The 25,433-nt window shown below is 44.3% G+C and overlaps 1 protein-coding gene and 1 long non-coding RNA gene across 2 annotated transcripts in view; one reads left to right on the top strand and one right to left on the bottom strand.

Moving 5' to 3' along the window:
- LOC149464682 (uncharacterized) overlaps positions 1-16,237 on the bottom strand; it is a 31,039-nt gene extending 14,802 nt beyond the window's left edge. Inside the window, exon 1 of the long non-coding RNA XR_016312340.1 lies at positions 16,065-16,237. This is a non-coding gene — a long non-coding RNA (uncharacterized LOC149464682). The remainder of the gene's footprint in view (positions 1-16,064) is intronic.
- A 71-nt stretch (positions 16,238-16,308) lies between these two features.
- On the top strand, positions 16,309-25,151 carry MIURF (mitochondrial elongation factor 1 upstream open reading frame). Its single transcript, XM_089674284.1, has 2 exons — positions 16,309-16,385; positions 24,903-25,151. The coding sequence occupies exon 2, from the start codon at positions 24,939-24,941 to the stop codon at positions 25,149-25,151; it is 213 nt and encodes a 70-aa protein (XP_089530410.1). The 5' UTR covers positions 16,309-16,385; positions 24,903-24,938.
- The last annotated feature ends 282 nt before the right edge of the window (positions 25,152-25,433 follow it).

Genomic DNA, 25,433 nt, shown 5'->3' with positions numbered 1-25,433 from the left:
TGAACGGATTCCAACCCTCACTAGCTATAGCTCTAGCTTTTCCCTGTAGTTCACTAACTTTGTCCATATGGGCCTGGACCTTGTCATCGGTGTCTTCTATCCAAGTACAACAATCCTCTCCGATGAACTCACAGAACCCCCCTTTGGCGGCTAAAAGATAATCAAGGGCCATCTTCTCCTGAAGCACTAAAACTCCCATCTGCCGTTGTTCTTGGGCAATTTCTCTGACAGCCTCTACGGTCTCGTTAAACATACTATCCACGATGACAGAAAAATTGTTCAGGCGCTTCATAAGTTCTATTCCCCATCCTGTCCATGAGGGGAACCAAGCCCATGCCTGGTCGCCCTCAGAGAACAGCTCCCTGCGAACTCTCCCTGCCATCCTTACCTTCTTGTGGACCATCAACTCTTCATGATCCATCACTACATAGGATGCTGGGACTAGCTTTATGAGGGCACACGAACCTTTAGCGTTCTGGGGAAATGTTCTATAGGCTGCCGAACCACACAGAAAATAGTATGGACCTGTCAGAGCAGAGCAGGAAGAGTTCCTCGTTCGGCCTCTGGCACTGAGCAACAGTTGCACAGACTGGGGGATTGCTCCCTCAGTCTGCACATCACATCCGTCCTTCCAACACACGTGGTCTGGTCGGTCAGTGTGGTTACTCAGAAGGGAAGTCTGGTTAGTCAGATTGACAGTTATACCTCCCTCACAGGTGGTAGTCCCAACAAACTTGTTACCTGTGCCAAAGCTGATGTTAAAGCACACCTGAGGGCTGCCTAGCTGTCCAGTTACCCATAATGGACTGACGAGGGTCCTACAGGAGCTAGAGCTAATATTGGTGCTAAAACTGATGTTACCTGCTAAAAATGTGTCATTAAGTTCTACCGACAAATGTCTACGTGGGGGCTGACCAGGGGTCCCTTGCTTTTTCATGCCGACGCGGATGTCATATAGGGCATGAACAGCGGCCATTGCGGACATGTGATGACTGGGTGGGGGCTTAGAGCATACCCAACAGTTGGTTTTATTGGCGGTTCTGGCTAAACGCAGGTGCATTTTAAATAAAAGGTTGGGGTATCTGCCGTCTTTTCCTCCGTTCACACACATGTATGACATACAAACAAAAAGAAAAAGGAAAATGACACCCCTCATTCTCTGGTGTAGCTGAAAAGCTTCTTGCAGTGGCTTGCGTGCACCCAGTTGTCTCGTCCCTCGAGTTTGAGTGAGGTAGGTGTCGTCAGCTGGACTTGGTATGGTCCGGTGAACCGTGGCTCGAGTCCGGTTCTTTGAGGTTTCTTTAGGACGACCCAATCACCTGGCGCTACTCTCGGGGTGATATGGGGTGTGTCGCCGCTGACTCCAGTTCCACCAAAGAAATGCAGTCGTGTCCTTTGGAAGAGAGATTAGTAGTGGACAAAGAAGACATGTTAGCAGAAGAGGTGTTAGTATTGTAAGTCGTGTTGCAAAATTCAGCACTGTCATTGCTGTCCTCCCCCCCCTTCTCATCTTCCAACACAGGAAGAAGAGAAGCTGGGTTAAGAATAGTGCATCGTTTGATAGTGAGGTTAGTAGGGGTTAGGAGGGCTTTCCCCTGAGAGGGGTACCTTGCCTTGGATGTCCTGTTTTCGCAGGACCGTTCTTGCTGCACCGGTGTCGGTGAGGCAAGGGAGGGGATATTTTAATTCCTCTAGAAAAAGATGGATCTGGGCCGACACCGATTTGTCAACTTCCTATGAGAATTCATAGGAGTTACTTACCATGGTGGTCATGGGGGCGGAGGACTCATCAGGAATGAACTGCCACCGACCTTTAGGTAATTGGGGACAGCTCCTCCTCATGTGCCCCGTTTGGTGGCACTGGAAGCACCTGGGTGGGGGCCTATCCTTCCTGTGACCCAGATCCCTTGGTTTTTCGTGTGGGGTCTGGGACATAAGAACTTTGGCCTTGTCTTGTTTTCTTCTATCCATTTCCCTCTCTATTGCCGCAAGAGTGGAAAGGATAGCAGGGATAGACATCTCATTATATTCAGGTCGGGCCAGAACCAGCCTTTCCCGAATTTTAGTATTGATGCCTTCCAAAAATTTGGCCCGCAACAGAATGTGCGTCGCGGTCACCTTTACCCCTTCAGTTGGAGCATCAGGTCCAACTTCCAGATCCGCATCCAGTGCCGTCTGCTTGAGACGGCGCCAGAAGCAGGCGCTTTCCTCATTAGGACCCTGGGTGAGCTTCATCATGTCCGTAGTAGAGGTAGCACCATACATTTCTGGAAGCTTTGCCTTTAGCTGTGTACAGAACTCTTTGCCCCCTGAAGTCATCTCCTCATGCGTGGTTATAGAGCACCCTGCAATCACTGTACTGGCCACTTCCATGCCCACCTTTGCCCATAGGATCTGTGCACAATCTGACCCGCTCATACCATAGCTGAACTGGTTTTGTCCAAACATTCGAGCAAATCCTCTCGGATTGACTCGATAGTCCGGGAGCTCAGCCAGAATAGTGCGGATCTCTGCCGGGGTGAAGGGGACATGCCAAACTACCCGTTCCCCTAAAGTCCGTTCCCCCTGTGCATTGGGAGGACCTTCAAATTGCTGCACCCTGACTGGATAGGCCTCGGTCCGGGAAGAGTGCAAGGGCTGACCCAGCATCATCGGTGGGCTTAGATTAACCACCTCGCTTACTGCCCCTTCAGGTTTGAGGTCCCTCAGATCAGGGTATAGCTGGGGGGCAGGGGTCTGATCAGTGGTTCGTAGCGCTTTGATGCAATCCGCCCTGTTTCTTAACCGGGTGTCTATTCCCCTTGATTCACAGATAGTCTGCAAATCGGTTGTTGAGAAGGCTTCATAGTTGGAAACAGAAGGAGCTGGGGTGAAGCAGGGAGAAGGGAGAGGTAGAGGTAGAGGCTGAGGCATAGATACAGAAGACACGGAAGGTACATCAAGAGTGACGTCACTAACAGAAGAGACAGGTGCAGTTATACTTATCTCAGCCACTGTTGGTTGTTGGGGAACCCCAGCAGACCCTGATCCTGCCTGCCTTAGTAGAGTCAGCCCTGAAAGAGCTTCCTCCACCTCTGACACTGGATCCTCCTGTTTTATTCCCTCTGGAGGCCAGGTATACATCACCTGGTTCTTCCGGACAGACACCAGTTTATGTATGCCCTGCCTCCCTAATCAGATTGACCTGTGAAGCCATAGCTGTGCGATCTCTAGTTCTGACGCCTGCATCTGTGGTTCAAATTCAGAGATGAATTTTTCCCACCTCCATGCGTCAAATGTACCTTCCCGGGGAATTTCCCATCTGGTACCCTTCGACCATTTATTCCACCTTTTGAGGGGTTCTGTAGACTTCCCCCCCAAACTCACCTTCATCAGTTGTGCAGCTGTCCTTACCCTGAAGAGGGCTGCTTCCCCCTCTCTCTTCATGGACTGACTACTGCCCATCGTGACTAGTCACTGGTATATATCCCGCGTCCGGGTACCTGTTTACCCCCTGGAGCACTCGGTGGGATCCTACCGAGAGGCCTGATTCCACCACTTTCCCAGCACAGCGTAATTTATGTGATACTTATCGATCACCCGAAGCGCATCAAGTGGCGGTCAGACTGAGAGCACACCTCCCACTCCCACAGCGCAATTTATGTGATCCTGACCACCCAAAGTGTTTGTGGTAACCAGGACTTCCCTGGACCGCCCATTCACACAGCGTAATTTATGTGGTTCTCATCACCCGCTGTGTTTGGCAGGCCACACCGCACAATGATGAAAGTGGCTTTTCTCTCCCTGCACACAGTAGCTAACACAAGTCAAAACAAAAAGAGGGGTTCTTGGATGTTACTTAGGGGTCACTGGTTGGGCAGAAACCTACTAACTGACCTTTAGGAAATTTGTGTAAAGAAAAAAACTTTCCTAATACACACAGAAAAACCCTTTTTCAACCTGAAAAACTGTTAAAAAGGACAAAGTGGATCCTTATGAAAAACACGGGACGTTTCACAGTAAAACAATTACACAGAGGTAAACCGAAAAACTGCGCCAAAAGTAACCTTGTTGCTGACGCAAAAATCACTCATACCAGCACCGCTAAACGATCCACGTTACACACGCAATTTTCGCTGCAACCACCTAAAACCGTTTACACAAAAAGTCTGCTGGACGCGAAACACGTGACACAGCAGCTTAAAACAAACCCGCTTTACAATAAGGAACTACTTTTAACAGGAAAAACACAAGAAAAACATAATCACTATACAAGAAATCTATGTGCAAAAACCCAGACTTCACTGCGCTCACTAAATGTGGAACACGTGAAGGGAAAACTCGCTTAACACACTTTAAATTGGCTGGCAATACGCAAATTTAAAGCTAAAAGCAAACAAATGAAACTGTAAAAAATTTGGATTAAAAACACAATATGGGTCAAATGCATATAGAAAGCTGCATACACATTGCATAGAGATTACTGCACATATGGTAGTCAACAAAATGGCCACCAACAGGGAAAGCACATGGTAGCCAACAAAATGGCCACCAAACAAAAGGAGTCCATGTGGTTAGTCAAGAAGATGACCCCCCACAGGGAAGCACATGGTAGATACTAGAATTACCCCCCCACAGGGAAGCACATGGTAACACTAGAATGGCCCCCCACAGAGAAGCACATGGCAGCAGACTCTAGCCTCAAAATTGCCTCTAACTTCATAAAACAGACTTTTGGACAGAACATACACTGGACAATTACACAACAATATACAGTACACATACAACACAATTTGGCACGATCACAGAACAGACATAAAACACCAACATATCACACTAACATGCACATGTAACAGAAAGAACCCACTGCTGCATGCTTGCTGGGAGCAGTAGTACCACAAAACATTGCACAGACTACATACACACAGAGATCTTATAGCAGTTAACAATTAACCTAAACCTTTCAGCACTGTAATAATTACCTCACGTGGAGGGGGGTAGAGCAATTACCACAGTACCTACAACCCACAAATACTTACCTAACACTATGCAACAACTTTTACCCGCTAAAACATATACCCGTTTAATTTTTGGTTGGAAGATTTTTAAACTTGACCAAATCCAGCCAACCAAACCCACCCCTCTGCTGCTCTCCGCAGAGACAAACCCTTGTCTTTCACCCACAAATCAAGAGTTTAGGACAAAAAAACTAGGTCCTTGTTAAGCGGTAATTCTTGTTAGCTAACAGAGAGCGAAATCAGCCACACGAACACGCAAAAAGCGATCCTCTTAATGGCAGAGAGACCTGAAATGTGCCGGCATACTTTTTGCTAGTTCATGATAGCTCATTCCCCTCTCGTTCTTGGTTAGCTACGCAAGAATACGCGTTAGTATCCACCAGGCTCGCCAAACTGTCTTGGAAATTCGCTTTAACGAATTTCTCCTTACCGTGAGTACTCGCAGTTGGATGCGCAGAAATCCCCCATAAAGCTGTGCGAATCTCGCTTACCACGACTGCAGCTAAACTACACGATTCCTGCCCATCCAAATACTTTGGTTCTGTTGAAATGTGGGAGAATTGGAGCTCCGTTACCCTAGAATGATCAAACGACACTCTCAGGATGGTGTTGCAACTCACATAAGGGCCGTTTTCAGACCCAGCTCTCTGTTTTATTAAAAATACACACATGCCCCCCACATGAATAAAGTCAATCCCCTCCCACCGAACAATGCAATGGGGAGTGCCTATACACAAGATGTACATTCCAATTGGAGCATAGCCTTTCCTATTATCTATCACTGGTCCTCCCCCATGAGCCTTCTGAGGTCAGCAGACTTCCTCCCCTTCCCATGAGCCCTCTGTGGAGAGCATATCTCCTCCCCTTCCCCCCCATGAGCCATCTGAGGTCATATTTCCTGTCCTACTAGCTTCTATTGGTATGTAAATTCTTTGTACAAGCATTCCCTAAAAATATCAGTCTGTACCTGGATGGGCCCGATACGATCTTTATTAAAACACATCCATCCAAGGTACAGTTTCAAGTTGGTAATGGGTTGTAAGATATGCATAAGCCTACACGTGGAGTTCACACCGCTTGGCGCCTTGCGTTATGAAGCCCATGTGGTACTATGCTGCTGATATGTGGATACAGGCCCGCGGTCTACTGCCAGCGACATTCGCATCGAATGCCGTGGTGGTATACACGCTGGTCTATAAGCACAGATCTGCCATCTCATCCATTACCAAGCTGAGTACTGTAATACATACATTGTACATGCGCATGGCCCAATTGCAGCCTTCAGAGCTTTAATTAAGCCACACCAGAGACATATGAATAACACGAATATATGACACATTTAAAGTTCGACCAACAATACAAAATTTCCATGACACCGGTAAAAGTTAGCGAAACCCACAAATCTTTGGACCCCTTTCCTGTCTGCAGGTGCAGGCCAATCCAGGATAGCAGATACTTTCTGAGGGTCCATGGAGATCCCCCCAGTGGAAATTATTGGGCCAATCGATCTGTGGATTGTGGGCTTGCAACCAGGGTATTCCTAGGATGACTGGGAACATGGGGGATCTGATCACATCGAAGCGAATAAACTCCTGGTGGCCAGAGTCGATGGTTACAAGAATAGGAGTGGTCTCCTGGGAAACAGGTCCCGAACTCGGAGTAGTGCCATCCGCAAGTAAGACGTCAAGTCTCTGTTTCTTAGGGAGAAGAGGGATGTGCAAGTCCTTGGCCAATTGGATGTCTAAGAAACAGCTACAGGCTCCCGAGTCAACGACTGCCCGCAACTTGACGTCCCTTCCAGCCACCTGCAATGACATGGGGAGAATGACATGGGTGGTTAAAGTCCTGGATAGCTGAAGGTAAGAAGGATGCGGCTGGCTGGACTTACCTGGGTGCACTGGGAAGCTACGAAGGAAGTGGCCTGTGGCCCCACAGTAGAGACAGAGGTTGCCTTGCTGCCTGCATAGCCTTTCTTCCGGAGTTAGGGCAGGTTGGAGAAGGCCGATTTGCATGGGTTTGACCTCTGACTTGTTGATGGGTTGCGGAGCAAGGGCTGGAGCCGTTGGCCCTGGGACTTTTGGCAGAACCCACGTGGGCCGAAATGTCTGAGTACGCTCAGCTCATCTCTCCCGTAGATGCCGATCCAACTGGGTAGCGAGCAGGATAAGGTTCTCCATATGTGAAGTATGTATTGTGGCTCTATATGGAGAGATTCTTATCCCATACTGTCTGTCCCACATTTGGCCACTAGGTGGGGATAGTGCCGTGACTTCCATTACATCTCTATATAGAGATTCAGATCGGGTCATAATCCTATTATTTATGAACCCAGTCTTATGACTCCATTGCACCACCCCAGTAAACATTGAGAGTCGGCCACATGCCTCGATAAACCATCGGACTCTTCAAAGCACTCCCCTGTGCCTTGTGTACATTTTTTACTATTATGCTGTTTTAGTCCACAGCAAAATGGCCGCTGGATGTCTTACTGAGCATGCGCGACTGCTATTTGTCCTCTAGACATTATAGCCAAAAACATGGCCGCCGCACGCGCTAGTGCGCATGCACGGGCGGTACGCGCTAGTGCGCATGCGCGGGAAGCCCGCGATGCCGCAGAATTATCAAATGGATTCATTAGGCCTCTGCCTATTTAAGGACACACTTGGGACAGGGTTCTCTCCCTTTGAAAATGTGTTATTACACGAAACGCGTTAGAGAGATACCCTTTCTCATGGATTGCTAACTACTTTACCTACTGACTACCTCAGATGTAAGTGCTGGCTCTGTTTTTTACCTGTACCTTGATGTTACTCTAATATTATCATTAAACATACTACACTATTGGAGTTCTTTTCTCTCTGGGCTCATTTAACTGGCACCGAGAGTTCTCAACCTGAAGGATCCTTTCCCTGGTTTCCATCTGCGTGTATGATCCCCCTGATGGCTATAAAAAGGTACTGCTGGACACGGTTAAACCCGTTACGTGGAATCCTGCTTTGGATAGATGACAGCTGGTGAAGTACCTCCACCTGATGATCACATCCGCATGCTGAGTTCCCACCCCCAGAGTACCTAGGAGTAGGTCTTATTTACTCCAACGCACATTTATCTGTGCCATCTGGTTAGTGCTTAGTACACTCATTGTTTCCAGCCACAGCAGTCACGAAAGTTATCCGCTGTTTTTGTGTCACCGCAGTCACATTAATCTGCACGAACTATATCCTATCAGTTTATGACATATGGGATACTATCCAATCGGTATATAGTACTGTATGCTCGTTGCTTCTAGCCATAGAAGCTATGAATATTACTGTTCATTTATAGTCATTTTACTCCGCATGAACTATATTCAATAAGCTTTGTTGCTATTTATTCAATACCACAGTCACGAAAGTTTATTATTGCTCACTGTGTCACAGCAATCACATTGATCCGCATGTGTTATTAAGTTCTAATACTGTGAGATACTATCTGCACACTGTAACTAATATTGAGCGCCGCATTTGTACTTTTATCTTTGGCATTACTTGGAGGATCCAAGGTTGTTTCCTCTTCCATGCTGGCTGCTCCCACCTGTATTTAGCCAGTTGTCACCCAGCGCTCATATATCTTTTACTATTTACAATATTCCACCCTAGCTAACTCATCCTTGAGGGACTTGGACAGGCCTAGGTGGAACTGGTACTTCAATGCTGCATCGTTCCAACCAATGTCTGCAGACCATTTATGGAACTCCACTATGTAGTCCTCCACAGGCCGCCAACCTTGTAGTAGAGCATGGAGGGCGGACTCAGCAGTGGAGGTTTTCTGGGGATCATTGTAGAGGGCAGCCATGGCTTCAAAGAATTCAATCACTAATTTGAGTGCTGGGCTTTTTTGTTCCAGGAGACTATGTGCCCAAGACTGAGGTTCTTCAGACAAGAGGGAAATGATGAACCCGACCTTGACCGCTTCCAGAGAAAAGGTCCTGGGTTGCAGAGCAAAATATAATTTACAAGCATTCTTGAAAGCTCTGAACTTACGTCACTCCCAGAGAAAACGTTCCGGGATAGGAACTCTGGGTTCTGGATTTGGTAACACAATAGCAGGAGTGGTGGCAGGAGACTGACTGGTAGGTGCTGCAACTGGGTTGGAGCTGGCGGAGGAAACCTGGTCCGCGGAAATGGAGAGGGAGTGAAGACGTCTTTCCAGCTGGAAGTATCCCTGCTGTAAATCCTTCACTGCTTGGGTAAGTGCCGTCATCTATTGGCACAGGGCCTCTAGTGCGGAAGCGCCTCTCTCTGCCTCGGACATACTGGCTGAATGATACTATCACGTACCTGGTGATGGAGGCAAATGGAGAAAGGGCTTCCCTTGCAGCTAAGTTCCGGACTCCCCTGAGAGTGGGACAGCGGGAGTCAGGCCCAAAGTTGCACAGGTCGCCTGTAGGAGTGCTGGTTGGTGGTCCACTCAGGAGCACAGCTGGTACACGGGGATAGGTCTGCAGACTGGAGGCGCCTGTGCGTGGTATGCAAGCCTTCCGGGATTTGGATGTTTGCTGGTTAGTTCGAGCCAAGGTCAGGTACCGGGTGGGGAACAGAACAGACGTGGTCAGGTGGGATAGGCGAGGTCATACACGGAGAAGCAAGAGAGAGTATCCTTTAGCCAAGCCGAGGTCAGATCAGGGGTTCAGTAGAGCAGACAGGTCCAAGTACAAGCCGGGTCGGAAGTCACAAGTCACAGGAACAAACCACGGGGAGCTAGAGATCATCCAGCAACCAGAGGAAGTGATGAGTCTCCTTATAAAGGCCGTCTGGCACCAGACTAAGTCTGATGTGTCCTTCTGTGGCCATGTAGAGTATTGGCAGAAACACCAGAACTTCTGCTGTGGACAGGACCCTGACAGTTGGGCATCCCATTCCCTGGCTTATCTTGGCATTACACTTACTACCTCCTACTCTGCCTTATTTTTGGCAAATTATTACCCCTTACTGCACTCTGTTACTTCCCTGCTTCATTCTTGGCAGTTTCCTTCTTTATCATGGATTGGCTGGATACATGCTGTCAAGATGACTATCTTGCCGAAGATCGTGTACTTTTTTCGCACTCTCCCTATTCAGGTCCCTGCGTTTTTTCTTCGTCTACTCCATTTTATTTGGGCTCATAAACGTCCCAGAGTGCCTAGATCCACTCTGTATACTCATAGACTACAGGGAGGTTTGGGAGTTCCACATTTCTAGATACTATTTGGCAGCTCAGATCTCCCAGTTTTCCATGCTTCATGCCACGACAGATATCCCGTTATGAGTACTCTTGGAATTACCCAACTGTGTTCCGCTTTCCTTAACTACATTGCTTTGGCTCCCACCGAAGTTGCGCCCTCTGCATTTGAGCCCTATCATGCTTCACAGTTTACGAACCTGGGATTCTTTTAAATATTTGAGTAATATGATATCATCGTTTCTACCTCTATTGCCGATTACGCATAATCCTTTATTTCCACCAGGTTTAGAACAGCCCCCCTTCTTTCTCTTGGTGAACCTCCCATGCCTTTGTTATTGTACATGATTTTCTCAGCGCTCATACATTTCCATCATGGGAGTCTCTTCCAGAATCACGGGAGGTCCCGCCGCTGGAATATTATTGGTATTTGCAATTGAGCCACTGGGTCCTGTCCTTCCGTCGTACCTCTACATATCCTTACCACAAAATGCCCTTTGAACATGTCTCAACATTCCCCAGGGTCCCCTGGTCTCATTTCTGTAATTTATGCCTCTCTTAACAGTAGGTCCTCCTCACCACCCCTCTCTTATGTCTCTCAATGGGAGCGAGATCTAGGTTTCTCGATTACGACAGAGGATTGGCGAAGGGCCTGGGGGATGGTGGCGAAATGTTCCTTCAATACAGTCACTCTTGAGGCAGCCTACAAAGTTTTCCTGCAGTGGTACTGGGTCCCAGCTCGGACTGCTCACTTTAATCCGACTAGCGGAGATAGGTGTTTCCGGAACTGTGGTCTATGTGGGGACGTCTTGCAAATTTGGTGGTCGTGCCCGCAATGGATAGGCTTCTGGTCTAGGGTTTTTGGTTTTCTGCAAACGGTATTTCATATTACGGTCCGTAGGGATGCAAGGGTGACCCTCCTGCATTGCCCAATTTTGGGTCTGTCTAGGTCTCAGCAGAAATTGGCATCCTACCTATTTATTTCAGCCAAACGTGCTATAGCTCAAGCTTGGAGAACCCCTTTGTCTTCCAGGGGGTGAAGACCCGGATGAATGCTATGCTGATCAAAGAACAGATGTCTAGCGTTCTTCAAGATTTTCATCCGAGATTCCTTAAGGTTTGGGAACCTTGGATACATTATTCCCTGCCATCCCTGCCTCCTACTAGTTATGGCCTCTTATAGTCATTGCCTGTGCTAGCCCTGGATCTGTGACTCTTCTAGTCTTCTTTTCTTCCATGTTTTCTCTCTGAATCTTTCTTTCTTCCTTATTTCTTTCTATGTTTTTATATTTTCTTTTTCCTTTTTTCTAGCAGTTGTTTTTCCCGGTAATATGATGGATTGCTGCTGCTACTATTTTGTTTGGCTTTTTGCCGTCCCTCCTTGATGTCATTGGACATTCCGTTATTTGGTTAATACATCTTGCTGACTTGTATCTGTTTATGTATGTTATTTTTCTGCTCTGTCTCTACATGGGCTTATTTTGAACTTGTATTATTAAAACAAAAATTTTCTTAATAAAAGTACTGAAATAGAAATGTGTTTATAAGCGTGAGGATGATGATCCTCACGCATCACAAATCTACTAAGCGACATATTAGTATGGATGTCACACCACTCCCTTAAACTCAATTTTTCCAAAACCGAGCTTGTAATATTTTCTCCTCCCTGATCCTCCACTTATGACTTTACCATCAAGATCAACAGCACAAACATTGGTCCTTCCCCCTCATGCCAGAGTGCTAGGTGTAATCCTGGACTCTCACCTCTCCTTCGGGCCCCACAACCAATCACTGGCTAAATCCTGCCTCCTCAACCTCCGCAACATTTCCAAAATCCCCCCTTTCTGACCAATGACACTACAAAACAAATTATCCACGCCTTGGTTATATCCCGCCTTGATTACTGCAACTCCTTCCTCACTGGTCTACCGTTACACAGGTTATCCGCCCTTCAGTCTATTATGAATGCTGCTGCTAGACTCATACACCTTACCAACTGATCAGAAACTGCTGCCCCTCTCTGCCAATCCTTTCATTGGCTTCCATTAACCCACCGTATAAAATTCAAAATACTAACCGCAACATACAAAGCCATCCACAACACTGCCCCTAGCTACATCACCAACCTCATCCCCAGATATCGTCCGAATCACCCGCTCTGCTCCTCCCAAGACATCTTGCTCTCTAGCTCCCTCGCCACCTCCAGGACTCCACCAGAGCCTCTCCCATCCTCTGGAACTCCCTACGCAAGTATGTCTGGTCAGCCAACACCCTGTCTGCCTATTCAGGGAAGCCTACCCCACCTCTACCTAAGATCATCCCCTACAGCTATAACCTTTTGTACGACCTCTCCCTTCCTTTAGATTGTAAACTCCAGGAGCAGGGCCCTCCTATTCCTTCTGTACTGAAATGTATTGTAATTGTTCTGTCTCCCTTTATATTGTAATGTGCTGTGCAAACTTTTGGCAGTATATAAATCCTGTATAATAATAGTAATCATAATCATAATAATTTAACGAGAATAATACACCCATAATCCCCATGTAGAAAAAAACACTATACCATTATTCTTTTCAGGAACAGGTAAAATATGGTCCTTGCATATGTATCTACAAAAATCCACCCATAATCCCCATGTAGAAAAATAGCTATTCTCATATTCTTATCAGAAACAAGTCAAATGTATTCCTAGGCATGCTTAACCATGACATTCCACCCATAATCCCCATGTAGACAAATTACTATAACCATAATAATTTAAGAAATAGGTCAAAAATGGTCCTTGGCATGTGTATCCACAATATTCCACCCATAATCCCTTTGTAGAAAAATAACTATTCTCATATTCTTATCAGAAACAGGTCACATGTGTTCCTAGGCATGTTTAACCATGATATTCCACCCACAATCCCCATGTAGAAAAATAACTATTCTCATATTCTTATCAGAAACAGGCCAAATATGGTCCTTGGCATGTGTATCAACAATATTCCACCCATAATCCCCATGTAGAAAATAGCTATTCTCATATTCTTATCAGAAACAAGTCAACTGTGTTCCTAGACTTGTTTAACCATGATATTCCTCCAATAATCCCCTTGTTGAAAAAGAACTATACCCATCATTTTTTCAAAAATTGGTCAATTATGGCCCTTGGCATGTGTATCCACAATAACCTCCCTATAATCCCCATGTAGAAATATAACTATTCTCATATTCTTATCAGAAACAGGTCAATTATGGTCCTTGCCATGTGTATCCACAATATTTTTGCGTATGATCACCATTTGGAAAAATAATTATGTGCATTTGCTTATTTTATTTACAGTCAGTTCAATAAATATTGGGACATCGACACAATTCTAACATTTTTGCCTCTATACACCACCACAATGGATTTGAAATGAAACAAGATGTGCTTTAACTGCAGACTGTCAGCTTTAATTTGAGGGTATTTACATCCAAATCAGGTGAATGGTGTAGGAATTACAACAGTTTGCATATGTGCCTCCCACTTGTTAAGGGACCAAAAGAAATGGGACAATTGGCTTCTCAGCTGTTCCATGGCCAGGTGTGTGTTATTCCCTCATTATCCCAATTACAATGAGCAGATAAAAAGGTCCAGAGTTAATTTCAAGTGTGCTATTTGCATTTGGAATCTGTTGCTGTCAACTCTCAAGATGAGATTCAAAGAGCTGTCACTATCAGTGAAGCAAGCCATCATTAGGCTGAAAAAACAAAACAAACCCATCAGAGAGATAGCAAAAACATTAGGCATGGCCAAAACAACTGTTTGGAACATTCTTATAAAGAAGGAACGCACCGGTGAGCTCAGCAAACATCAAAAGACCCGGAAGACCACGGAAAACAACTGTGGTGGATGACCGAAGAATTCTTTCCCTGGTGAAGAAAACACCCTTCACAACAGTTGGCCAGATCAAGAACACTCTCCAGGAGGTAGATGTATGTGTGTCAAAGTCAACAATCAAGAGAAGGCTTCACCAGACTGAATACAGAGGGTTCACCACAAGATGTAAACCATTGGTGAGCCTCAAAAACAAGAAGGCCAGATTAGAGTTTGCCAAACGACATCTAAAAAAGCCTTCACAGTTCTGGAACAACATCCTATGGACAGATGAGACCAAGATCAACTTGTACCAGAGTGATGGGAAGAGAAGAATATGGAGAAGGAAAGGAACTGCTCATGATTCTAAGCATACCACCTCATCAGTGAAGCATGGTGGTGGTAGTGTCATGGCGTGGGCATGTATGGCTGCCAATGGAACTGGTTCTCTTGTATTTATTGATGATGTGACTGCTGACAAAAGCAGCAGGATGAATTGTGAAGTGTTTCGGGCAATATTATCTGCTCATATTCAGCCAAATGCTTCAAAACTCATTGGACGCCACTTCACAGTGCAGATGGACAATGACCCAAAGCATACTGCAAAAGCAACCAAAGAGTTTAAGGAAAAGAAGTGGAATGTTATGCAATGGCCAAGTCAATCACCTGACCTGAATCCGATTGAGCATGCATTTCACTTGCTGAAGACAAAACTGAAGGGAAAATGCCCCAAGAACAAGCAGGAACTGAAGACAGTTGCAGTAGAGGCCTGGCAGAGCATCACCAGGGATGAAACCCAGCGTCTGGTGATGTCTATGCGTTCCAGACTTCAGGCTGTAATTGACTGCAAAGGATTTGCAACCAAGTATTAAAAAGTGAAAGTTGGATTTATGATTATTATTCTGTCCCATTACTTTTGGTCCCTTAACAAGTGAGAGGCACATATGCACACTGTTGTAATTCCTACACCGTTCACCTGATTTGAATGTAAATACCCTCAAATTAAAGCGGACAGTCTGCAGTTAAAGCACATCTTGTTCGTTTCATTTCAAATCCATTGTGGTGGTGGTGGTGTATACAGCCAAAAATGTTAGAATTGTGTCAATGTCCCAGTATTTATGGACCTGACTGTAGATAAAATATGTTCATTGTTAAATGTAACCATGATATTTTCCCCATAATCCCCATATATAAAAGCACTTTTCTCCATATTCTTATCTAAAAAAGGTGAAATGTATTATGTGGGATGTGTAACCATTTTATTTCATCCATAATCCCAATGCACATCAAAAATAACCACATTGTCAATTTCTTTCCTTGGCGTTTGTAAATTATAATCTTCATTTTTGAAACATCTTTTTTCAAGGTTCCTAATAAAACAGTTCAAAATGTAGTGCAAATAAATGTACAGTATATCATCAGTAAATCTATTCCTGGAAATATATTGAGTAATGTTTCCATTATTTCTGTATAATTAACACTCTGGTCACATCAAACACTACTTACAGTGAAGTCGCACAATTTCAAAGTCGGATGACTTGCCGATTTCAGGTGCGATTTACAAGACATCTGATACAGATGTCTATACAAATCGCACCAAAAGTAGTGCATGTACTACTTTAGAAATTGGTGAAGCTCTGATCAAGTCGGAACTGCACCGATATGACCGCCTAATTGCGGACAATAGGCTGCGATTTGCAAATCGCGTGCCAATCCAGTGTGATAGGGGTCTTACTGATTCCATTGCATGATATTGTATATATTGCATGTATATCAGCAAGTGAAGAGTTAAATATTAGCCACTACTTCTTGCAACATAGTATCAAGCAGTGCAGAAAAGAAAAACATATTTTGAGTAAAAGAATCATTACCTTATATGTGTGTAAAAATATACTGACACCTAACGAGAGTGTTGAGCATTGCAGCCAATAATCCCATCATCCCAATATGGAGAAGTAAACTGGTAAACAAACCTAATAGCTATAAAGAAGGTAAACATTGCAATAACTCAAATACACACTCACTGGTATTATTATATATAATGAAGAAATGCCTTTTCATCCCCACAGCATTGACGATAACTGAAATGATAATATGACCACCAGATTTATAATTAGCTCGTCAGAGACGCCCACACTGACTGCACATTACTGACACTTCTCAGCCCTATACTTCGTTCACCACCTCGTCTTCTATCCCGGCATGCACAGCGCACGGGGTGCTCTCTCCTCACCTCTATGGTTTTGTGAGTCTTCTTGTCCCCTCTATGGTTTGCTTATTCCGGAAATCGGTTCACACCCCCTGTGAAGGCGGAAGTTCCGACATCGTACCGGCGACCCTGAGAGGTAATAGGGGCGGTGAGTGGTGTGCAGGAAGAGAAGGGGAATGTCTAGGGGTAGGCTGTACCGACACAGGCTTGTGTGTCCAACCGAAGGAGCTATTCTGTTGTGTGGGACTACACAGCGCTCCATGATCCTGATCTAACCTCTGCTGGCCTCCCCAGCACTAGTAGTATTGGCTGGAATAGCACACTTCGTGTTTCCACATCTCTCAGGTGTATGAGTTGGGAAAGAGCGGGCTCGTATTAGTGTACGAATAAAGGAACACACAAACTGATTGGAGACTCCTGACCACACAATTCCTATATAGGGACACAGTTGTCATCAGAACACTTTTTTTGCCATCATTAAGTAAACTCATGAAAATTGAAAACCTCTAAAATGTTAAGCAGGTCTGCTATTTGAATGGAATCCCAGATATATTAAAGTGGAACTATAGTCTCGATACGTACCTTTCCTTTAACGGCTCGACATCCTGTGCTGGTATCTTTTACCCGGCTGTTTCTGCATCCTGGATTGTGGCCATACAGGATACCACTGCTGTACATGTTCTGTCATCTTGGCACACAGACACAGGGCCACAATGTAAATTGCACATGTCTTCTGCAATGAAGAGCCTGCCTGCTCACAGTCTTTAACCTCTTCCTGCCCAGCCCATGTACATAAACGGCTGGATGGGAATGGGCATGCCATTGCGGGTGGACATTTCTGAATGGCCAATCGCATCAGAGGATCGTGCACGGCTCCCAGAGCGAGCACCTGTGAGCCCAGTGATCACTGTGACCCCAGTGATCACTGTGACCCGCGGACACAGCAGATCACACGTCAATGGTACAAGACCAATGAAATCGTTCCTATACCATGTGACCAACAAAAGTTGTGTGCTGTGGCTTCCAGCTCCTCCTCACATGGAGTTCTGTTTGTGAGAGGAGAAGGAGCTGTTAGCAACACCAGAGCTTGTAAGCACACTGCCCTCCACCTCAGTGTCCCTGATCACCATACTGTATGCCCTGATCACTGCAACACTACCAGGTCCTGATCACCGCCCAGCCACACCAGCGGGTCCTGATCACCGCCCAGCCACACCAGCGGGTCCTGATCACCGCCCAGCCACACCAGCGGGTCCTGATCACCGCCATACCAGCTCTCCAGAATGGGGTCATTTTGTGAGTGTTTCCATTGTCCTGGTGCTCCAGGACCTGCAAAACTGTGACAAGTAGCCAAGAAATTAGATGTGTAATTTTTGCCCCTAGAACGCTTATTGGATGTGGAGCCCCTCTATGTGGCTAGGCTGTGAAAAAGTGTCACATGTGGTATCGCCATACTCAGGAGGAGTTAGAGAATGTGTTTTGGAGTGTAATTGCAAGTATGCCTAAGCCATGTGAGAGAAATAACTTGAACATGGAAATAAAATGACAACTTTGTGAAAAAAAAAATAAACATTTTTTACTTTTATAATTTTCCAAAACAATTTGGCAAAAAATTACAACTTCAAAAAACTCACCATGCCGTTTATTAAATACCTCAGACTACTACTTTTCCAAAAAGGGGTCATTAGGGTATTTGTATTGTCCAGGCATTTCAGGGCCCCAAGAAATTATATAGGTAGTCAGTACATCAGAATTGATCAATTTTCAAATATTTATACCATGGTTTGTGAACTCTATAATTTTCACACAGACTAAATAATATACACTGATTTGGGTTATTTCTACCAAAAAAAGGTAGCGCAATACATTTTGGCCTAATTTTATGAAGAACATATGTATATTTGCAAAATTTAATACCAAAATCTAAGAAACGTGTTTTTTTTTTTTTTGTCTTTTTTGGTTGTTTAGCAAAAAATATGAAACCCAGTGGTGATTAACTGCCTCCCGCCCGCCATATAAGGAAATGATGGACGGGCAGCGACTCTCTCGTTCTGACGTCCTCGCACTCTAACCACGTGTGTGCCCCCCAAGGGCACGCAGCGCGGCAATCGTAGGTGCGCTGTGTCCCTGGGACACAGAGGATCACCGGAAAGAGCTGATGACCTCGGCTCTGTCGTGATCATCTGTGTCCAATCACAGCTGATCAAATGTAAATAAGGAGCTGACAGGGTGTGAGGAGAGCAGAGCCAGCAATCGGCATTCCTCAGAGGGGATATCTACACTGATGATCAGTGTAGCCCCATCAATGCCACCTGTCAGTGCCAATCTGAGCTGCCTTTCAGTGCCCACCAGTGATGCCTTTCAGTGCCTCCTCATCAATGCCCATCACTGCAGCCTCATTAGCGCACATAAGTGAAGGGTAAAAATTACTCCTTTACAAAATTTTATAACAGAAACGAAGAAAAAAACTTTTTTTTTCAAAATTTTCAGGTTTTTGGTTTGTTAAGCAAAAAAAAAAAAACCCAGAGGTAATTAAATACCACTAAAAGAAAGCTCTATCTATAAAAATTTCATGAGTACAGTGTTGCATGACCGTGCAATTGACATTCAAAGTGTGACAGCGCTGAAAGCTGAAAAGTGGCCTGGGCAGGAAGGGGGTGAAAGTGTCCGGTAGGCAGGTGGTTAAATGCCATCAAGAAGAAAGCTCTATTTGTGTGAAAAAAATTGGATATGGTGTTGTATGCCTGAGTAATTGTCATTCAAACTGTGATGGTGCTGAAAGTTGGCCTGGAATGGAGTGAAAGTGTTGACTTGAAGTGGTTAAAATTATATTAAAGCGGGGTTCCGTCTGAAAAGATAAAAGTCAGCAGCTACAAAAACTATAGCTGTTGACTTTTAAAATACAGACACTTACCTGTCCCTCGGTCCAGCTGTGTCCTCACCAACGCTGGTTTCACGGCCGTCTCCCCTCCCTGGTGCCGGCATATTCAATGTGAGCACCTGGCTGTGACAGCGAGAAGTGCTAGGCGATTGCAGCGGAAGTGGGAGCAGGTACCTGTCAAATTCGGTGGGGGACACTGCTAGTCCCCGGGTGCAGTGCTGGAGAGAGGCAGGGAGGGGAGGAGGAGATAAACGGTTCAATGTTAAAAAATATTACATGTTTACGTCGCCATAAAGCCCCAGATATTCCTAATATCACCTCCGGTTTAAATACAGTTTTGGTTAAAATTTATTTATTTTTTTATCTGGACAAGTAGATTGTCATGAGGGACAAGTAGATTGGGGCACCGATTTAGTCCCTGGGCAAGTAGTTTTTTAAAAAATTTCCACACATCTGACTATGTACACTTTTTTCCCCAAACAATGCCAAGTTCACAGTTTCAATTTTCTTCATGCAAGAAACATTTTCCATGCTGCTCCTTCAAATGCTGTCTTCATTATGGTAAAAAAAAACTAATCAAGCAACCGTTCTACAAAGAAAAAAAAATTGTGAATAAAATTTTAACTGGTGTATGACCAGCTTTGGCCCTTTTAGTTGTTAAAGGGTAAGTTCACCTTTATAAAAAAAATTGTCAATGTAGGTAAAGGATGTTTGTAGATAAAAACAAACTGTGCAGCTGTGATTAAGTTGAATAATACCCTTGTTAAGGTGCTGACCATTTACATAGCTCATGAAGCCTGACTGGAATGCTCTCAGGACATTGCTAAGTGAAGCCTAGTCTCATCTTCACCATCACAGGAGCGAGTTTTTTTTTCTTTCATTCAAACCCCTTACATGCTCTTTCATTCCCCTGAAGCAGTAGCTCTGAGTTCAGTGTTTGGGAACTCATTCCTGTGATGGTGGAGGTGAATGGTAATGACTAGGCCTCGCCTAGCAATGTCCTAGGAGTATTCCAGTTCAGCTTCATGAGGTATGTAAATGGCCTACACCTATAGCAAGGACATTATTCAACTTTATCAGAGCTGCCCAGTTTGTTTTTATCTACAGACACCCCTTATCTGCATAGGCAGTTTTTTGGTAAAGGCAAGTAACCCTTTAAGTAGCAGATTTTCATAGGAACCTGAACACCAGACCAAAAGAAAAGGAACAACGTAAGAAGAAAGAGGGACAGATGGAATTGTTTTCAAATTAGGGACAGTTTAGAATCATGCAATTGTTTAAAGTTTTCATAGATGTTATGAGTAATAACCAGTCCATACTTTTGGCCTTTTGGAAGGTCTTCTCGTGCCTGGGACATGTCTAGGTCACCAGGCCGCTTCAAGTACATTATGTACTTTGATGTGCCTTTTTGCTGATATTGTTTCTGAGTATACATCTGTTCTGTTAAAACAAAGCTTTCACAAAGGTAATGCGCTAGGTTGGTGCGTCCTGTGTTCCTTCTCTTTGCAATGATCAGCTGATACCAATGAGAATGGGATTATAGAAAGCATATTAGACACATCTGTGCCTTGTTTTCTTCAGTGCTTACTAGCATATGGAAATAAGCAATGTTATTATTCCTAAGGTACATTTGTAGTATTCCTCTACATAAACACCTATGTTACCTGATTAGTACATGTATTTATGTTGATTAGTATACTAGACGTCATTGGGAACACTGGAGGTACTGCGGAATCGGTTTCAGGTGGTTTTAACCAGGCTTCCATTAGTTGGCCTGAACACGTCATCACTTGTCATAGTGCTGTCACACTGAAATGTGTGTTGATGCATTTAACTTCTGTATGAATGGCCTAGAGACAATCTGCTACTCTTTGTATTGGAGTTACAAGTCTCAACATGGATTCATAGACTTCACTGTTCGGTGAGATAGGTAGTTCTGTATTAGATATACAGCCTCTTCCTGACATCCATGTGGGTGTTTAATAAATGTTACTGTTTGATAACAGTTGGGAGATGTCTTCTGTGGGTATAAAAGCCTTGTTCACACCTCCCATGTTTTAATGCATGTGTTGGAACTTAAAGCAATTCTAAAGGTTAATATTTTTTTTTTTTTTTGGAAAATAACAAACATGTCTATACTTACCTACTGTGTGCAGTGGTTTTGCACAGAGCAGCCTGGATCCTCCTCTTCTCGGGTCCCCCACAGGCTCTCCTGGCTCCTCCTGTCTGTTGGGTGCCCCCACAGCAAGCAGCTTGCTATGGGGGCACCCACTGTTCCATGTGTTCATTCACACGTGGAGCCATGGCTTGCCCCCCTCCTCGTTGGCTGACTGGCTGTGATTGACAGCAGTGGGAGCCAAGGGCTCTCGTTTGCTGTCTCAGCTAATGAGGAGGCAGAGACCCGGGGCAGCCGAGGCTGTCATTCACATCGCTGGATCGCGATGAGGCTCAAGTAAGTATTAAGGGGGCTGGGGGCACTGCTGCACACAGAAGGCTTTTTTTACCTTCATGCATAGAATAGATGACGGTAAAAAAACTACACCCTTATCCAAAGAGTTCACATTTACATGTTGCAATGCATTTTGGAATGGAGGCATTTTTGATTTTCTGCACTTGATTAGCTGCTTCCACAGTAGCTGGAGAATGAATAAACTGGAACCAGAAGTATAGAAATCCTTGTCGCTTTTGTGTTCATCACAGACTAGATCAGGGATCACAGACTAGATCAGGGAATGGGTAATCCTTGATCTCCTCCCGTTTGTCATCCTAAAGTGAGTTACCATCCATGATTCTGGGCTCCTCGGAGGCAGCAGGCCCTTCCCATCACCAAACTGATCACTTTAAAGGTTAAGTCAACCTTTTGCAAAAAAAAAATTATATATGTAAATGTACCCATATTTGCAGAAAAAAAAATGTGCATTTACTGTTTGTTTTGCATTGGATTGTGGGTGCAATGCTAGGCTCTTGCAGACTCTTTCTCTAGCTTCTTGTCCATACAGAGCCTATGGTGTTATTAACTGGCAGTATTTTCTTGTGAGTCAGCAAACTAAAGGCAAGTGTGCAGGGTGGAAATCCAGACATGGATAGCTGCATGTTTGTTCTAGGTGAATGAGTCACTAGATTAGTAACATCACCAGAGGCCACACATAATATTCAGTAAATGTAATGCTACAGAAAATAGCCACACACTGCAGACATGCTACAGAAGATATTGTAGACAGGGAATAAGCTTCATGAGACCATCATAGGCTGCAGACACATCCAGGAAACAGCTAGAGATCACTACCATTACAGCCCCATTACAACTCCGTTCTTCTATATTTGTATTTCCAACAGCCTCCTTAAAAATGACTTGTGCCACTACTGACATTTCTCTAAGCAGAATACATTCTAAAAAACCCAACCATTTAATGACTAGAAGTCAGACTGAAGAATATTGAGCGGAATTTTTCAAAACTGGAACAGACAGAATCTGGAGCAGCTCTGCATGATGACCAATCTGCTTCCACATTAGCTTGTTCAGTTAAGCTTTGAAAATTAAAGATTGAAGCTGATTAATTGCTATGCACAGCTGCACCAGATTCTGCTCCCCCTTTTGTCAATTCCCCCCACTGTTCTTTCACTGGATTGAGTAAGCATCAAAACCCCTGAGGACCGTGCAGGAAGTGTTAGTGTTACTAAATCCAGGACCCTGCATTCACTATATCTGGTCTTCCACAGTACAAAGTACATGGAAATGCAATTATTTTAGTAAATATATTGTAAAAATACCTTTTTTTTCATCAGCAGTTAAAGCAGACTTGTAACTTCTATCAGTGTCCAGCTGAGCACAGGATAAAGCTTGTAGGAGGACTTTTCATTCTCCTCTTACTGCCCTATGAGACTGCATAATGTCACAACGTACTGCTGTCACAACGTGAGGAAATTACTGGTGATAACCAGCAAATGTGACGGGATATCTGCACTAATAATCAGTGCCGCCCGTCAGTGCCTCCAGTTGGTGCTATCAGTCAGTGCTGCCTATCCGTTTCTATCATTGCTGCATATCAGTGAAGGAGAAAAATGACCTGCTATATAATATTTATTTTATAACAGAAACAAAGAACACATTTTATTTTTTTTATCTTTTTTTTTCAATCACAGTGCAAAAAATAAAAACCCCAGTGGCAATTAAATACCACCAAAAGAAAACTCTATTTGTGAGAAAAAAAATGATAAAAATTTCATATGGGTACAATGTTGCATGACCGCACAATTGTCATTCAAAGTGCAACAGCGCTGAAAGCTGAAAATTGGCCTGGGCAGGAAGGGGGTAAAAGTGCCTGATAGGCAAGTGGTTAAAGGACCACACGTTGGTCACCAGAGCAACAGATCATGATACCAGGTTCAGGATGACGGTCCCAGAGTCTGAATCTTTGAAAACCAATTCACTAATAGAAGTCTCCTTGTTTTTATATTTATGAATTATGCTGAGTCACATTTAGCTTTATTCTTAATTGTTCAGTATTCAAATTTTCTTTTGAAATGAGATATCTCGTATATGTTTTCACTATCATTAAAACCATTTTAACTTCAGCCATCATTTTTTTTTTTTAATGGTGGCTAAAATAGTTAGGACAACACCCTTCTACTATACAGTATAAAACATGCTATTTTGTTGTAGCTTGCTTTTACATCTGGGAAGAGCATATTCCTGTTGATTTTGAAGTGTTTTTTTTTTTCCTTCAGGTATTTTTGCATATGCAATAATCTTTGGGCATTTCTACCTGGGCTGGGAGCAATTCTAGAGGAGGAGAGGAGTCTATGTGGCCAAAAACACCTAAATCTGCTAAAAATAAAATGTGTACTTTTTGGGTGTAGAGTGACTGAATGTACAAGTGTGACCAGGAAAAATTAGAAAGAATGGGATTATGCACTGAAGTGTAAATGGGGGTTTGAAGTGAATTCTGTGCATGAAGGTAAAAAACCTGTGTGCAGCATCTCCCCCCCCCCCCATACTTACCTGAGCCTCATCTCGATCCAGCAATGTGGACAATGTCCTCAGCTCCCCCGGGTCTCTCCCTCCTCATTGGCTGAGACAGCAGCAGTCAGTCGGTAGCCATTGTCTCCCACTACTTTCAGTCACAGCCAATGAGGAGAGAGCGGGGACGAGTTGCACTCTGTATGTGAATGGACACACAGCGCAGTGGCTCGGGAGCCCCCACAGGAAGTGGCAGGAGGGAGAGGCCTAAAACACTCGCGGGGGACCTGAGAAGAGGAGGATCAGGGATGCTCTGTGCAAAACCATTGCACAGTGCAGGTAAGTATAACATGTTAATTATAAAAAAAAAAACAACTTTTAATATCACTTTAAAATTCTTATTCCAGTTCATGTTGTGATTCAGGAAAAGTTTGTAAACATGGTGAATATTTCTGCTTGAGTTAAAGTACAAATATTATGGCATTAATACATGGGCTGCCATTTCTGTTCTCCTCAAAATACCTGTTACCTGTAGTACCAATTACCCATCAAGCTGATCCAAGTTGATGCTCAGGGAACAATATTTTGTGAGCGTCTGATCTGGATCATGCATGTTGTAGTTGAAGTCAAAATTCCTGATATTCTGATCTAAATAGTTATTCTGGGTTAGTAGCTTTAGTAGCTCAGAAAGTGCTAAAGCTAGTGAGTCATCATGACAGCGAGGCTGCTAGTGTTTGCAGAAGGAGATCTGCATTATAATCTCCAATATTTCACTTATGCAATACTTCTAACACTTCTGTCTTTGTCTGCAGACTGGCAGGACCAGCTCTTTTCTCTTCACACCTGCCATGGCAGGCTGGTCCCGGGAGGCAGTCCTAAAGCTGTACCGTGCCCTTTTGCGAGAGGGACGCAAACTCCAGTTTACTGACCGCGACTACTATTCATCTTATATACGTCGAGAATTTCGGAAAAATCAGTGTCTCTCAAATCTGGAGGACAGAGAGAAGCAGTTGGCAAAAGGACAGTTTTTCCTCCAGACCAAGCTAGGAGGACTAGTGTGAAAGGTGCTCTACATCCAACATCAGCTGTTTTCTTTAACAAAAGGTAAAAAGCTTGTTTGATAAAAATGGTAAAATATAGTGCTCACTGCTATTGTGGTAAAATATAGTGCTCACTGCTATTGTGTTTATATTATTTGGTGATACATTCATGATACCCTGACCGAGTGGTTATGCTTGAAGCAACCTAAGTGTATCTATAGTGTAACATTTTAGTTTTGAATGGTGTGGGTAAGGATTAGACCTCCTGTCAGGTCTTACTACTGTACAGGGTTCCTTCAAAGA

The sequence above is a fragment of the Staurois parvus genome, unplaced genomic scaffold, assembly GCF_062004578.1.
Source record: "Staurois parvus isolate SC_StPar_1 unplaced genomic scaffold, SC_StPar_1.0 ptg000149l, whole genome shotgun sequence".
NCBI lineage: Eukaryota > Metazoa > Chordata > Amphibia > Anura > Ranidae > Staurois > Staurois parvus.
This window is presented reverse-complemented; position numbering and strand designations above follow the sequence as displayed.